At 31.2% G+C, this 17,341-nt stretch overlaps 3 protein-coding genes across 3 annotated transcripts; 2 read left to right on the forward strand and 1 right to left on the reverse strand.

Annotated features, from left to right (window-relative positions):
• The first annotated feature begins 512 nt into the window (after positions 1–512).
• LOC114925812 (G-type lectin S-receptor-like serine/threonine-protein kinase At4g27290) lies at positions 513–3,903 on the forward strand. Its single transcript, XM_029294962.2, has 7 exons — positions 513–1,918; positions 2,020–2,133; positions 2,233–2,366; positions 2,469–2,679; positions 2,812–3,049; positions 3,134–3,284; positions 3,364–3,903. Exons 1-7 carry the CDS (start codon positions 625–627, stop codon positions 3,664–3,666), a joined length of 2,445 nt encoding a protein of 814 aa, XP_029150795.2. The 5' UTR covers positions 513–624; the 3' UTR covers positions 3,667–3,903.
• A 721-nt stretch (positions 3,904–4,624) lies between these two features.
• LOC112772937 (isoflavone 7-O-methyltransferase) lies at positions 4,625–7,874 on the reverse strand. Its single transcript, XM_025817960.3, has 3 exons — positions 7,329–7,874; positions 5,243–5,556; positions 4,625–5,154 (listed from the first exon to the last, which is right to left on the reverse strand). The coding sequence occupies exons 1-3, from the start codon at positions 7,804–7,806 to the stop codon at positions 4,843–4,845; spliced, it is 1,104 nt and encodes a 367-aa protein (XP_025673745.1). The 5' UTR covers positions 7,807–7,874; the 3' UTR covers positions 4,625–4,842.
• A 5,063-nt stretch (positions 7,875–12,937) lies between these two features.
• Positions 12,938–16,993, forward strand: LOC112771700 (isoleucine N-monooxygenase 1). The gene is made up of 3 exons (XM_025816509.2): positions 12,938–13,657; positions 14,613–14,967; positions 16,141–16,993. Exons 1-3 carry the CDS (start codon positions 13,056–13,058, stop codon positions 16,795–16,797), a joined length of 1,614 nt encoding a protein of 537 aa, XP_025672294.1. The 5' UTR covers positions 12,938–13,055; the 3' UTR covers positions 16,798–16,993.
• Positions 16,994–17,341: the final 348 nt, after the last annotated feature.

The following is a 17,341-nucleotide window of genomic DNA, read 5'->3' on the forward strand; positions in this document are numbered from 1 at the left end:
GCTGGTTGGTTCCTAAGTAAGAATCTAATAATATTACTTAGACAATTTTTCCTTCACTTTTAAACTTGTTTTGACTATTGATTTAGTCAAAGTTGGAAAACTTTATTTAACTAGAGTTTGATAACATAAGATGAGAAAATACCACATCGAACTAAAAACCTTAAAATAGTAAATTAATGGGTCTCTTATCTTATAAACTCGTCACTCTTCCTTGCTTTTTTCAATGTGAGACTAATTACATACACTCATACTTGCAACATTAACAGATAGAAGATAAACTCGTGATTAGAGAAAGATCTAAACATACTATGCATAAAGTGGTCAAGCGAGATTTATATATAAATGATCTCACCGTAGATATGATACATGCAGGATAGAACGCAGTTGCATCATTTGATCATGCAGTTGACTTCAGGCTTTGTAGTTGTTGTAATCTTGTTGAAAAGACAATCATATTAGAAATGTTTCTAGTTAAGATTTTTTCCCCTTCCTAATCCTACCCGTTTACCCTGTTAAATTGGCAACAGAGACTTGTGGTTTATGTGTCTATGCTTTGAGACAAATGTAGCTTCCTTGCATATCATCAGTATCCAAACAATGAAGTAACTCAAAAGCTGATATTCAATGGGCATTCCTTCTTTCACAGTGATGCTTGCTTACATGCTTTCTTCTTCTTCTCTTGCCATAGAACTTGATTCTCTTCATGTTTCCCAGTCCTTCAGTGATGGCATGACCTTAGTGTCACAAGGTGGAAAATTTGAACTTGGTTTCTTCAGCCCTGGTAACTCTTCACACAAGCGTTACTTGGGAATTTGGTACAAGAAAATTCCAATTCAGACAGTTGTTTGGGTTGCCAATAGGGTCAACCCCATCAATGGTTCCTTAGGAACTTTAACAATTAACAGCACAGGCAATCTTTTACTCACAGAAAATGGCACTGAGACTACTGTTTGGAGCACAAGCACAATCTCTCAAAAACAAGCAAAGAATCCGGTATTGAAGCTCTTGGACAGTGGCAATCTTGTGTTAAGAAATGAAGGGGAATCAAATCCAAAGGCCTATTTGTGGCAAAGCTTTGATTATCCTACAGATACATTCTTGCCAACCATGAAGTTGGGAAGGGACCTCCGAAAAGGTTTGGATTGGCGCATAACTTGTTGGAAGAGTCCAAATGATCCATCCCCTGGAGACTTTTCTCTTGGTTTAGTTGTAAGGGATTATCCAGTCTATTACATGATGAATGGCACACAAAAAGTATATCGGTCTGGACCTTGGAATGGCCTTTACTTCAGTGGATTCCCAGATCTGTCCTTTACATATGTTTTTGAAGACAGTTTTGTCACAAACAAGGATGAGATATCCTATAGTTATAACACCAAGGTTGATTCTATCATTGGAAGAGGTGTAATAAGCCAAACAAGTCAATCTCTTACAAGTTATTTATGGGATGACAATCTTCAGAATTGGAAAGTTTCTGCATCAACGCCAGGTGATGTGTGTGATAAATATGACCTTTGTGGAGCCTATGCTTATTGCAGTGTAGCAGAATCACAGCATCTCTGCCAATGCTTTAAAGGGTTTAGTCCAAAGTCACCAGAAGAATGGAACTCAAACAACTCCTCACAAGGATGCATTCGCGACGATCCATTAAGCTGCAATGTCACAAGCACTGATGTGTTTGTGAAATATACAGGCTTGAAAGTGCCAGATACTCAGCATACTAAGCTGCATGAGAATATTAATTTAGATGAATGCAGAAATCTGTGTTTGAAGAACTGCTCTTGTATGGCTTATGCCAATTCAGACATAAGAGGAGGAGGCAGTGGCTGCGCCATGTGGTTCGGCGATCTAATTGACATCAAACTGTTTCAAAATGGTGGACAAGATCTATACATCCGAATGCCTGCTTTTGAGTCAGGTAAGGGACAAAACTTCATTTTGCCTTATAGCTTCTTCCATGCTTCTTATTGTTATATTTTTTGTTTTTGTTTACATCTTTGATGAATTTCAACCATGAAGGACTTCAACATCGGCACAAGCAAAAAGTGATCATTGCTAGCACCATTGTTGCATTTTGTGCAACACTTCTACTTTGTGTTTATGTTATATACAGAGTCCGAAGGAACAATATTGGTAACTACTTTCTTTTAGAACTAGAGTATTCCTAAATTCCTTTTATTTAGAAATATAATAACAGTATCTAATGAATTTTACATTTCTTTGCATTCCTAGAAAAATCAAATATAGAAGAATATGTAAATGATACAGATCTACCATTATTTGATCTACTAACAATTACTACTGCCACGCACAAGTTCTCGTTGAATAACAAGATTGGACAAGGCGGTTTTGGACCTGTTTATAAGGTAATTCAATCTTTGAATACTCACTAGCTTGAGCCTTGAACAAGTAGGGAACATTTAACATTGTAAAGATCATGATCTACTTATAAAATTGTAATTGGGCAGGGAAAATTAGAAGATGGACTTGAAGTTGCTGTGAAGAGACTCTCACATAGCTCTACACAAGGAATGACTGAATTCATAACTGAAGTAAAGCTAATAGCGAAACTTCAGCACCGTAATCTAGTAAAACTTCTTGGTTGTTGCATTCAAGGAGAAGAAATTTTGTTAGTTTATGAATATGTGGTTAATGGGAGCCTAGACACCTTCATCTTTGGTATGTAATATCTAGAAAAACTGTATCAGATATATTGTGTTTTCTTATTTTCATTACTGTATAGAAAACACAGCTTATGAAACTTGAATATGTGATAATTTGATAACAGATTTGTTTTCTTTGAAAAAATAGATAAAACAAAAAGCAAGATGTTGGATTGGTCTCAGCGCTTGGGCATAATATTTGGAATTACTAGGGGACTCTTGTATCTTCATCAAGATTCAAGATTGAGAATTATTCATAGAGATCTTAAAGCAAGTAATGTTTTACTTGATGACAAATTAAACCCAAAAATATCAGATTTTGGAATGGCCAGGACTTTTGGAGGAGATCAAACCGAAGGAAACACAAATAGAGTCGTGGGGACTTAGTGAGTATCTCTTTCTAATTTCATAGCATTGTTTATTTATTTATTCTTTCTCATATTAACCATTGGTTTAATGCTTTCATACAGTGGATACATGGCTCCAGAATATGCTATCGACGGTTTGTATTCTATAAAATCCGATGTCTTCAGCTTTGGCATACTTATGATGGAAATTATATGTGGGACTAAAAACAGAGCTCTTTGTCATGCAAATGAAACTCTCAACCTCATTGGCTATGTAAGCTCTTTGATCATTATTTTCTTTCTCAAAGTTGCAGCAAATGTTTTTTTAATGAATTTTCATGCTTATGATGTAGGCTTGGAGGCTATGGAAAGAGGACAAAGCTTTAGAGTTGATAGATTCAAGCATAAAGGAGTCATGTGTAATCTCAGAAGTAATGCGTTGCATCCATGTGAGTCTGTTGTGTGTGCAACAATACCCTGAGGATAGGCCTACAATGGCTTCTGTGCTTCTCATGTTAGCAAGTGAGATGGATTTAGATGAGCCTAAAGAGCCTGGCTTCTTTCCCAAGTGGGTCTCTATGGAAGCGAATTCGCAGCCACATCAATGTGAACTATCTTATGATGAATTAACCGTTACTTCATTAGATGGCCGGTGAAATCAATGAGTCTGTCTGCTACACATATCACAGCCTGGAATCTTGGATCATATGGCTAAGATTTAAGACCACTCCATGATAGAGTATATCACTATGCCGTATATTATGAATTGATCTAATGGCAAATGTGACAAAAACTATATTGCATTCTTGTCTAAGACTTTGCTCATTATTTTTTATAGAATTATTAGAGAATGTATCAACAGTTAGTTAGAATAAAAATTTAGGGATGAATATTTATCGTACATCTACAATCACAAATAAATAAGAAATAAGTAAGAAAACGTATGAAGCACGGACACTTCATTGAGTTGTTGTGTCCGCATGTTGGATACATTTTGGATACGACACTCGTCCGACACGCATGTCTGTTATGTCTAACCGTGTCTTAATAAAAAATAAAAAATTCTTCTCCGGACACACTTAGACACACTTAAAAACCATCACGTGTCAGCGTGTCGGTTGTGTTTACTCTTATTCTTAACATATATTCTTGAAATAAATTTAGATATAGTATATATTATTATTTTAAATACTTGATATAATTGAAATAAGACATTAAAAATAATTAAAAAAATTAATTTATATTTTTTTTTACCAAAGATAGGAGACTCGCTCGAACCCGCAACCTCTTAATTGAGTATGGAGAATCTATGCCATTTGAGCTATTACTCATTGGCAAATTAATTTATATTTTAATATCAATAAAATATCAAAATATCATTACGATTTATCTAAAAGAATACTTTATATTTTATATGTATGCGTGTCCTCGTGTCCGTGCATCATAGAAGAAAACATAGGATGAGAAAACACCACATCCAACTCAAAATCTAAAAATTTTAAGTTAATGGATCTATCTATCATTTTATAAACTCATCACTCTTCTTTATTTTTTTTAATGTAAGACTAATTTCATATACTCCTCATACTTGTAATATTAACAAAAAAGTAGTCATGGAGCTCAAAGCGATCTCAATTCAAAATTAAATGACATTGTTGCATAACATACACCTTAACTTTATTCGGTATATAGCATCTAAAATCATTCTTTTTTGGCTAATTTTTTTTTTGTTACCAAATATCTATATGTAAAACTTATTCATCAAGACATTACAACTTTATTTATTTCATTTAACCATGATTATATGTATGATGTATCACAACATTTAGTGGTTAAATATATATCTCAATAAGAGACATATGTCCAGTTAAAGGTGAAATTTTGTAGTCTTGATGACAATCTGCTTCCATGAAGAGTTTCTTCCATTCTTCTTTGGTTCTTTCTTTTCCATTATAATATGCTGTCACCACTAAATCCAATTGAAGCTTTGCTTGGGTAATTTCAGGCTCATCTTTTTTTTCATCATCTATCACAATATCTATGATAATTATTTTTCCTCTTTTATTATTACTTGAAGAAACAGCGTCTTTGCATTTTTTCAATATCTTTATGCAATTATCATCATCCCAATCATGTAAAATCCACTGAAAACAAAAAGAAAACAATTTAAAAAATATATATATAATCTTTATCACCATTTATTCTTAGATTTGATGAAACATAATTATATACCTTAAGTAGAACTGCATCAGCTTTAGGGATAGATTGAAACATGTCCCCACCAACATAAGTCAAATTGTTGGTCCCTTTAAGATTTTTCACAACCTGTGGAAGATCAAAAACTATGCATTTCAAATGTGGAAAAGTTTCAGAGATATACTTGGCTACCATTCCAGTTCCTCCAGCAACATCTACAATTGATTCCAACCCTTCAAAGACAACACCATGATCTCTCAATGCCAAGTTTATGATTTGAGAGTCACTAGCAGTTGCATCATTGAAGTATTTCATATGTGTAGGGTTTTTGTTGAGGAAGTCCCAAATACCTGTTAGGAAAATATAGAAAACAAGAAAACAAGTATTTAAATATTCGGTAATGTTTAGTAATAAAAAATTAGTCAAAAATGGCTAGAATAAACTTAATTTTTAAAAAATATTAAAAACATGTTGGTTTTATAGAAATTAACTTGACTGTATAAAATTATATTTATTTAAAAGTTTAATTTTTAATATATAAACTAAAATTTTTGGATAAATAATTATTTTTTATTGTCGTGTAGTTACGTAATTATATATATATATATATATATATATATGAAAATTGTTTTGCAATAATAGTATAGTAAAACTAAATATTTTATTTAAAGTCAAAGAAAATTTTATAAATAAGCGTTTTTTAAATAAAGTTAACAAATACTTTATAAATGAATGAAACAGAAAACATAGGTTAAAAATACACTACATCCTAATTTAATGTTACTAATTAAATTTAAGATTAATTTACTCTTTTAATCCTATTAATTCACATTGTTCACAGATTGTCCAAAAATATTGTTAGTACCTGTATTTTTCCAAAAAAGAATTATAAACAACAAATCACAAAATAAAAAACAAACAATAGAAAAGACATAATTAACCCCTGCATACACTTTAACAAAATAAAGCTGGTCTTATATACAATTAGTGAAAATTATCAAAATTTAATATCTATAATATGTATATTATGTTTAATATTAGTATCAAGGGTTTAACTTAGTTAATTTACCTAGAGTGGTTAATAAGAGTTAATTAAAATTAGTAATATGTTATAACTAACTAATTAGGTGGTTAGATATTAATTAGTTCTCTTACTATATATAATTGTACTTTAGCAGAGTGTATGTATGATTAGGGTTGGAAGTGAGTCAAGCAAGTTCATGAGCCAGCTCGAGCTCGACTCGTTAACAGCTCGATAAGCTAAGGTCATGAGCTGGTAAGCCAAGTTTGAGCTTGGAATTGAGCTCATAAATTAAATGAGTCGAGCTTGAGCTTAGATAAGCTCAGCTCATTAGCTCGTGAGTTGGCTTGATTATATATATAACAATTTTAATTATTTAATATTTATATTTATTTTTTACATATAATTTTAATATAAGACATAAATAAAAAATTTATAATTTATTGATAGATAAATAATATATAAAATTGATCTTTTTAAATATTTTTTAAAATATATAAGTTATAATTTATTGATATAGAATTATAGATTATGTATTTATGTTTCTCTTATTTGAGCCAGCTCGTGAGCTCGAGCCAGCTCGTGAGTTTTTGGTGAGCCGAGCTTGAGCTTAAGAAATAAGCTCGATTGTTAATGAGTCAAGTCGTGAGCCAAGCTCAATTTTCATGAGCCGAGCCTGAGCTTGGTCTAGCTCGGCTCAGCTCGACTCACTTCCAACCCTATGTATGATGGTAGAAATTAAACTAATTAATATCTAACCACCTAACTAGTTAATTATAAAAATTTTTAACCCTAGTTAGCTCCTATTAATTAACCACTTTAGTTAGATTAACTAAGTTACATTATTGATAATTCAATTATATCAGTAGTAATTAAGAATGTAAAATAAAATAAATAATAATTAAAAATATTAAATAATATAATTTTAAATTATTTTAAACTGATTTTTTATTATTTTTCACATATTTTTGTATTAAAAAAACTTTCTGATCTTTAGTAAAACTCAATTACTAAAAGAAAAAGAGTATACTACTACATTAAAAATAAACACTAATTTAAATCCGAACGTACAAAACATTGTTGTAATACATATATACATACCTGTACCCAATGCCATGGCAAATGGTGTTTGATTCCCCTCATCATGAACCCACTTCCCAAGTTGTTGGTATGAACTTGAGATAGTTGGGTCAAGAATAAGGTCAACCATTGGAGCTAAACAATGATCACTACCTCTAACAAGGAGCTTTGATACATACGTAAGAGCATATGCTTCCTTTTCTTCTTGATATTCTTGGGTAATTCTTACTATGTCAAAGAATCCAATGTGTGCAAGATAACGCATTAAACGGTGCACACCACTAACCTTAGTTAATGGAACTTGTAACTTGGAAACCAACTCATGAAGAGTCATAGGTTGACCATGGTTGTGGATTATGTTTGGTATGCTTAGATCCACACACCACTTAAGGCAAAGAGAGTCTAAGAATGCAAACATGTGTTTGTACAACTGAACTTGACCTTCAAAGATCTCATTTGATGCTTTGAGATCATTGTTAATTATGTGTGATGAAGCCATGATCTTTAATTTTTTATGATTGCAAGTGAAACGAATTGTATGTTTGTGTGTTTGTGATGATTAATTATTAGCATTTGAATCACCTTATATAGAGTTTGGCTTCTTACTAATTAATCAAATTATTTTCCTCTCTACAGTAAATGATTAAGAGAATCACGTAAAATGAAAAACTCATTTTTAACGGTTGAAATTAAAGCACGTGGGAGTCTAATTAAGAATAAATTAATAATTAGTGTATAATCTATGGTAGATTTGATATGTAATATAATACTTCCAAAACATCAACTTGTAGTAGAAACGAATGAATTATTTAATCGTAGTCATTAGATAAAATTAACTAAATAAGATAATCTAAAAGTGATTTGGAAACGTTAAAAGATAAAACGTTTAATGTCACTTAAAACGTTCCAAATATGGAATTAACTACAGTATAAAGGTGAACACGCTTAGCTAGCTAGTAAACCACTTTAAATCAATCACGTAACAATTATAATATAATAACAATTAACTTCGAAATATTTTATTCTAGGAATGGATTAGTCATCAAACCACTTACAATTAATCAATAGTAAATCAATAATCGAGCGAGGTGGGGCAAATTAACCTTTTTCCCAATTTCTCACATGATGAGAATCAAATTTAAATGAAAATTGGAAAATGAAAAACTATTGAGAACATGCTTGCTTTATTTATTATTGAGTTAATAGTCAAAATCGTCCTTGAAAAATACTTCGATCTTTATTTTTGTTTTCGAAAGATAAAATTAATCAAATTTGTCTCCAAAAAAAATTAATCTCGTCACGTTAGTCCTTCCGTCATCTCCTGCGCTGAGATGGCTAACGCTCGCTGACATGACTCACTAACTGCCAGCGTGGCATTCACTTAGTATACCCTATAAGTTTATTAGATCTATTCAAATCAGTCCCTAACTCCATAAACCCTAATCCCAAATCCAAAAGAACCGATCCTCATCTCTATAGCAGATTCCATGTTTCCAAATTGTCCCTGTTACTGCCCATGTCACTACCTACGCCCTTTAACACCGCCATCGTCTACGACGTCATCTGCATCGTAGCCGTCGCCTAAAGTAGAACAAAGTCTATCATCAACACCGCTACTTGTTTCTCCAGCACTCATGGATTGGAAGGGAACATTGGAATGAGGCGTGGCTCCATGTATTAGAGTTCAGAGGACAGAAAAGCCGTAAGGAAAATAGGCATGGAAGGAAGGAAGAAAATTGAAATTTCCTAGAGGAGTGACATCTCTTTCTCAAGTAGCATTCTTGATTTTTTATGTTGAACTTAACCCTCTTAAGAAAAGGATGAATCAATTCACAAAGTCAAAATCTTTGAGAAGTCCAACAAGCCATAAGGTGGAAACTATGAAGCCAGATCAAATAAGACTGCAAACATTACAAGGAGTAGAACATAAAAAATCGTTGTTAAGTGATTTATCTAACACAGGGAAACAATGCTTTCAATTGGGTATATACTTTCCACTCCATTGATAATAGAAAGAAGAGTAGTGCAAGTGCAACTGGGTGAGAATCCCATAAATTTGACAAAGATTGCTCCATAGTAGCACACATGGTAGTTTCTAGCAATTTAGGTTTCGAACAAGAAAACCAAGTATCTAATTATTCTATGGTGACAGAATTTGTGTTGTATGATTTTACACACTCAATACCAAGTGTTTCACATGAAACAAAGTCTTTTTGTGAGTAAGATGCTTTTGAGAGACGAAAAGCTTCCAAGAAAGAGACTTTGAGGCTGGATGAAGAGAATTTTGCAAGTAAAAACAAACGACAATACAAACCTCTATCAATTGCTGTCAAATTGGATTACTCAGATTCTTATCATTCATTGTCTACTAGGTCATATTCAAACGTTGAAAGTGCTGCTATTGTTTTAGAAATTGTATTTTCTAGGAGAGAAAGCTTGAAGTACAGAAGAGGAGATAGAATAAGTATTAAAGAGTACTCTAGCATTAGGGATCAGAGTAGAAATAGTCTTCATGAAAGTAAATTCCAGGAACAGTTGAAGGTGGTGATACCAATAGGTAATCATGGTTTACCAGACATTGAAAGTCAAGGTCCGTCGTCATTACTTGATCGATTGAGACATGGTGGAAGTTGTGACTGTGGTGGCTGGGACATGGGTTGTCCCTTTATTCTTTTAGGCAATCTTAATATTCAATTTTTCGAAGACTGCTCTCTTATGAAGGAATATCAAGCACTGGCACTATTCATTTAGGTACATCTTGGCGGCGTTGAAGGCGTAGGTAGTGACGGGTGGCAGCAGAGACAACCTGGGAACATAAAATCTGCTATGGAGGTGAGATTCGATTGCTTTGGATTTGGGATTAGGATTCATAGGCTTAGGGCCTGATTTGAATAGATCTAATAAACTTATCTTATCAGCAACAAGAGGGTACACTAAGCAAGTGCCACGCTGGCAGTTAACGGGCCATGTCAGCGAGCGTTAGCCACCTCAGCGCAGGAGATGACGGAAGGACTAACGGGACCAAGTTTGTTATCTTTCGGGGACGAATTTGATTAATTTTATCTTTTGGGGACAAAAATGGAGATCGATGTATCTTTTAAGAATGATTTTGACTATTAACTCATTTTTTATTATTATTATTTCATTCAACTGTTTACATGTGATAATAAAGAGGGGTGAATAGTCCAAAAATTAAGAGCATAGTTATCAAATTTGGTTTAATTTGGACGGTCGAATTAAAAATTTGAATATCTGATCATCAATCTAAGTTGGATCATCATTTGAATCGGTTAAACTATAGTCAAATCTAATAAAATCTAATTAAATTTAGTTAAATTGATTAAAAAATATCAAAATAGCAGGTTCTTCTACTACTAATTAGTTAAAGATAATTTATAAGAATGCTTATTCCTTAGTTGCTGAAGATCATATCCTAACTTTAGATTAATATTTTGAGGATATTACTAATATAGATGGAGTGAGGAATATGTAATGTACAATTTTTGATGTCCAAATCTGACAATACAAGCAAAAGCATAGTTTCTTTCTCATGAAATCATGCATGCTTGAGTAAAAATATTAAAAACTTGATCTTGCTCCCATCTAATCAAATTTTACACAAAGTAACTTTCAATATAACAATAGAGGTGCAAGAAAAAGGTCGTGACAGATGTTTTAGGTAGTGTTTGTTTTGAGGTATTGAGACAGAGACTGAGAGATTGAGATTTAGTATTATGTTTGTTGGTTCAGAGATTGGTACTAAAATTTCTATTTCTATCTTTAAAATTTCAGTATTTTAGTACTTCCAAAAAGTGGAGATACAGGAGATTAAAATTTTTAGAGATAGAGACTGAAACTTTAATAATATTTTATACCTAAAATATCTTCATTTCAATTAATTAATTTCAATTTTATCCTTTGTGCAAATTAAATTAGAGTTTCATTCTTATTTCAATTTCTGTCTCCCATTTTTTACCAAATAAAATACTGAGATTTATTTCAATCTCTGTCTCTTAGTCTCTGTTCCTCAGTCTCGGTCTTTCCGTCTCTGTCTCTCCACCAAACGCTACCTTAGAGAAGGTAGATCAAATTGAAGATATATAAAGGCCACATCAAATTTAGATTATTTTTTGTGTTTAAAACAATTCTTTCAAATGATATATAAAGTAGATACTAAAATTAGTTTCCAATAAATTTTAGATTGAATGTTTTTATTTCTAACATTTTTTTCTAAAAAATTTTGATAACTACTCTAATATGCTAATATAAATTAAATTTTCTATCGTTTTTAATAAAATTTTCAATATTTATATTAAACAAATAAATTTTTAACAAACTTTATCATAAGATAATTAAATTTTAAAAAATATTATTATAAAATAAAATTGTTCATATCCAAAATAACAGAAAGACTAATTCACCTAACAAAAATAATTCTAAAAAATTTGAAGAATAATAAAAATTTATTAAAGATAAAAAGTATTAAATTTAAAATTCTTTAAATGGACACTTGTCACTATTCCTCAATCCTCAATCACAAAATTGAAACTTGTCACTAATAATTAGATCCATATTATGACATAAACATGGGGAACCAATCTCATGTGTTGTATGGTTTAATTTGTATGTTAATCTGTCTCCATTCCTCCTTCACATGCATTGCAGAAACATTAATGATATTTGTTATGATACCTAAAATTTGGTGTTTAATTATTAAAAAATTAAATAATTAATAAAATTTAAATATTTAAAACTAATTATAAAAAATAAATTAGACACCGAATAAAAGATATCTTAATATTCTCCAAAGACAAACGGAGACAAATAACAGTCTTAGGGCAAAACCACAAGGGTAAAGCACTATCCTAACACATGATCCAGATTATATCAACCCCCAACAAGGCAGAACATAATCCTATTCAAACATTATCAACTACTAATTAAGTCACATACATCTATCTAAGAGTCAGAGCCTCTATTTTCCTTTTTAAGAAAATAGTTTGGTAGATATATATTAAACTGTATGAAATTTTAAGAGATAAGAACTAATTAAATTTGTTTATTTGTTTTATTAAAGACAATTACATCTAACATTTAAAAAAATTAAAGATTAATTAGTCCAAAGTTGTCAGCCCGTTTCGCGTGTATGTTTACCGTTTAGTCAATTATTTTCATGTGTGTACTTGATACGTGTAAATCATAATAAGGAAAAAAAACGTTGATAGGTGTGGAAATTAAATATATATATATATATTGAAAGGTAGAAACTCAGGTGCAATTAACTTCATGTGAAATTGATAACTGAAAATTATTAAATGATTTGACTGATTTGAATAAATTTTCATCGACTCTCAGCTATCAACTATCAATTTCACGTGAAGTTGACTGCAACTGAATTTTCACCTTAAAAAGTAGAAAAAGTTTAAAGTTATTATTTATTAGTGAAGAGTCATAATGTATTCTTGTAGATAATCTCACGTGTTATTAATCACTCACGTGTTAATTGCATGCAAACTTGTTCATGATATAATTTACTCCATCGCTTTCAAGCATACATGAAACATTCTAGTTATTAAATAGGTTGAACTCCATCCACATGATATCATATCTTGCATCTATAAATGAAGAAAGACATGCACTACACCAAACAACACATCAACCCTAATAATCACATACACATACATATCTTAGCTTAAACCTAAAATTGTACTTCATCATCAATTTATTTCACTTGATCACTTCCAAGCCATGGAATCTTCTCTTATTAACTCTCTACCATTTTGGTATCTCCTTCTCTTACTTGTTGGATTCATCACACCATTTCTCAAATTCCTCAAACACCAAATAACTTCAAAATGCAAACAAACTACATCACTCCCTCCGGGACCAAAACCATGGCCTATAATTGGTAACCTACCTGAAATGCTAGCAAACAAACCAACATTTAGATGGATACATAGGATCATGAGAGACCTAAACACCGAAATCGCATGCATTCGACTAGGTAACATTCATGTTATTCCGATTACTAGCCCTGAAATTGCTCGCGAATTATTGACAAAACAAGATTCAATTTTCGCGTCGAGGCCTACGAATTGGTCTAGTGAACATGTCTCGTTTGGGTACTTGAGTACAATAGTAGTGCCCTATGGAGAACAATGGAAGAAAATGAAGAGAGTCATGGCCAATGAATTGGTCTCTCCAAGAAGACTTCAATGGCTACAAGACAAGAGGGTGGAGGAAGCCGACAATATCGTTCGCTATGTTTACAATCAATGTAATAAGAATGGCGGCGGCCTTGTTGATGTGAGGATTGTTGCACGACATTATTCAGGGAACATCATTAGAAGGTGGGATATCAATTGAACAAAACTTTTTTGGTAAAAATTAACCTCTCAAAGTGCAGTTAATTTTATGTGAAGTTGATAATTGAGAGCGTTAGATAATAATTTAGTCAAACTTGTGAAATTATTTAATGAACTTTCAACTATCAACTTCACACATGAGTTTTTACCAATTTTTTTTTAAGTTCAATTAGAGAATTGATTAATTTTTTAATTAATAACAGTAGATTTTAAATTCTAAATCTACTAATTTTAAATTCTAAAATTTTCAAAATGTGAGAATTAAAATAATATTTACTAATTAAAAGTTAGATATCAATGCTTATTCTTAAGGCAATCTTTAGCATTATTTGATTCCGCTTAAACCACATGTGTATTAAAATGTACATTGCATGTCGATTATCTGAAATGATTATATTTGATGAAGGAAATACAGAAATAATATATTAGAAGATAAAAAATTATTTAAAAGTGAGACAAATATAGAAACAGAAAAAATATTATCTATTCTAGAAAAAAAGTTGTTCATTTTTTGTTAACCAAAATATTATAAAAAAATGCAGATACATATAGAAATATAACTTTTTTATTTGTAATACTTTATCTTTAGTGTTTCTACATTTTTAATTTATCCAAAAGAAAAAAAAAAACTAGGAAATTGAAACATGAGGTTTTAAAAATAAGAATTTAATTTTCATACAGTAAGGTAATTTTACACGTGCATCTAATTATGTAATAATGCCACATTAACAAAAATAATTATCTTTTATATTGACCGCGTTTTATATTAACTGTATAAATAATTATCTAAAAAAACGGATGTGATTGTATGACTGTGTAAAATGTTACACAGTGAGTGCATCAAAATTACACTTTAATAACAAAGAGCTTATAATATTTTGAGAACTTTTTTTAACTTATTCTTCACACTCATTGAATTGTATTATTAATATTCCAACAGGTTGGTTTTCAATGCGAGGCACTTTGGTAAAGGAAGGGAAGATGGAGGACCCGGATTTGAGGAGGTGGAACATATTGATGCAATTTTCACTGTTTTGAGATACCTCTTTGCATTCTCTATCTCTGATTACGTTGCATGCTTGAGAGGGCTTGACTTGGATGGTCATAAGAAGAACTTGAAGAAGGCCACTAAGTTGATAATGAAGTATCATGATCCCTTAATTGAAGATAGGGTTCAGCAATGGAAGAATGGTAAAAGGACATGTGAAGAGGACTTGCTTGATGTTCTAATCTCATTGAAAGATGCAAATGACAATCCACTTTTGACTCTTGATGAAATTAAGTCTCAAATTATGGTAACACTTTATACTCTATCTTTATATATTGTATGTATTATATCTTTAACTTTTCAGGTTATACATTTTTTAAATGAACATTATTAACGGTGGATATAAGTTAAGAGAAAATATTTTTTAAAAGGAAAAGTATAGGTAGACAATGAAAATACTAAACAATGTGAACAATATATATTCAAGTTAAGAGAAAATATATCAGATGTTTATTTTACTAAGTGTACGGATAGTTATTCTAATATTAAGATTTAGGTGGATAATTTAGAAGTATAGTGTATTTTTATTTGATTGGTGGTTGTTCATATTATTTAAAAAATTCATTAATTACCTAGTATAACCCTTTTAAAAATTACATTTTGAATGCAAGGATGAGTATATGACGGTGATTTTTAATTCATAAATAAAACAAGAGTTCTGCTTTTTACTAAAAAGAAATAACTTTCATATACTTGTTAAAGAATTTTACATAAATAGTTAAATTAATTTTTAAATTAATTTTTTAAAAATTTATTTAAATATATAAATATATTTAAATTATTATATAAAATTCTTTACATTGTGTCATTTTGGATCAAAATTAAGAGAAAAAAGTTTTAAGTTTCCAAACAATATACAATTAGTGAGAAAAATTCATTAATTATTTAATTAGAAATAAATTCTCTTAATTATTTTTTTAATTATTTAATAAAATATAATTTTTTATCATTTAATATTTTTTATATATTTTTTTTCATTCCACTTAAAGATTGTAAGATGAAAGATCATATTTTATCAAATAATTTTAAAAAAATTGAGAGAATTTGTTTCTAGTTTAATCATATATCTTTTATAGAGCATTTAATAAACAGTTTTATTAGGTATACCATGACTTTTGTACGCAATGTGAACAATGAGCTCTAGAATTGTTCCAATAAAATAAAAAAATACTCCACTCCAAATTATCTCCTAAATATTAATATTAGGATAATCATCTGCACACCTAATAAATTGAACATCCAGCCATTGTTAACTGTGTATGAGTAAATCGAATCAAAAGAAATAACCATCTAATTAAAAATAATGAACATAGTCATCTGTATACCTATTGAATTGAACATCCGACATATCTATTATTCACATTGTTTAGTATTCTTGTTCTCTACCTATATTTTTCTTTTAATAAATGAAAATTTGCAGGATATGATGATTGCAACCGTGGACAATCCATCAAATGCATTTGAATGGGGACTCGCCGAGATGCTAAATCAGCCGGAGATGCTTGAAAAGGCGACGGAGGAATTAGATAGCGTGGTTGGCAAGGAAAGACAAGTACAAGAATCAGACATTCCAAAACTCAATTATGTGAAAGCATGTGCAAGAGAAGCATTTCGCCTCCACCCTATTGATGACATCAACGTCACCCATGTTTCCATGGAAGACACATTTGTTGCCAACAACACCTATTTCATTCCAAAGGGTAGCCACATCGTTCTAAGACGGCAAGGGATCGGACAAAATCCAAGAATATGGGAAGATCCGTTGAAGTTTAAACCCGAACGCCATTTAGAAAAAGATAACAATAATATTGATGGGTTTAAGAATATGAGTTTAAATGAACCGAGTTTGAAGTTGATTACGTTTAGCACTGGAAGACGTGCATGTCCCGGGATCAATCTTGGTTCTACCATGACGGTTATGTTATTTGCTAGGATGTTGCATGGTTTCAATTGGAGTGTGCCACCCAATGAGACAACCATTGACCTCTCCGAAATAAAAGGAGGTACCATAAAAGCAAAGCCACTCGTGGCACTTGCAACGCCGCGGTTGCCAGCCGAGGCTTATGGAATTTTTTAAGATATTATTTAATTTGAATATTTAATTGTTAATTAGTAGAAATTTAGGTGCAGTTAATTTTATATGAAGTTGATAAATGAAAGTAATAATGTAATCAAATCTATTAAATTATTTAACGAATTTTCAACTTAAAATTAACTGTATTTGAATTTTAATTAATCAAAGACAGTAATCATGTAAAACATATGTTAAACTAGCTTTGGGGAGTGAAATGATGTGTTGCCAAGACAGCGACAAATTGCAGTTTCTAATTTTTAACTTCCAATAAAGGGATCCAATTTTTTCTCCAAGGTTTTGAACCTTAAAACCTAATGGCTACCCCCAAATTGAAAACATAGCTGCCTCCATTGTTCCAGAACTAATCAGCCGATCAGCGACAGCCAGGAACCTCCCAATCAAACTGCAAGAACATTTTTCAACCCCTGATTGAATGTCCTCATCTCCAAAAGCAATTACCTCCTCCTCTTCCTCAAGGTTGCAACGCTGTTGTTGCCGAGTAGAATCAACATGGCTTCCCATACGAGAGCTAAATCACAGATGTCTA

This window comes from Arachis hypogaea, chromosome 18 (genome assembly GCF_003086295.3).
Source record: "Arachis hypogaea cultivar Tifrunner chromosome 18, arahy.Tifrunner.gnm2.J5K5, whole genome shotgun sequence".
Lineage (NCBI taxonomy): Eukaryota > Viridiplantae > Streptophyta > Magnoliopsida > Fabales > Fabaceae > Arachis > Arachis hypogaea.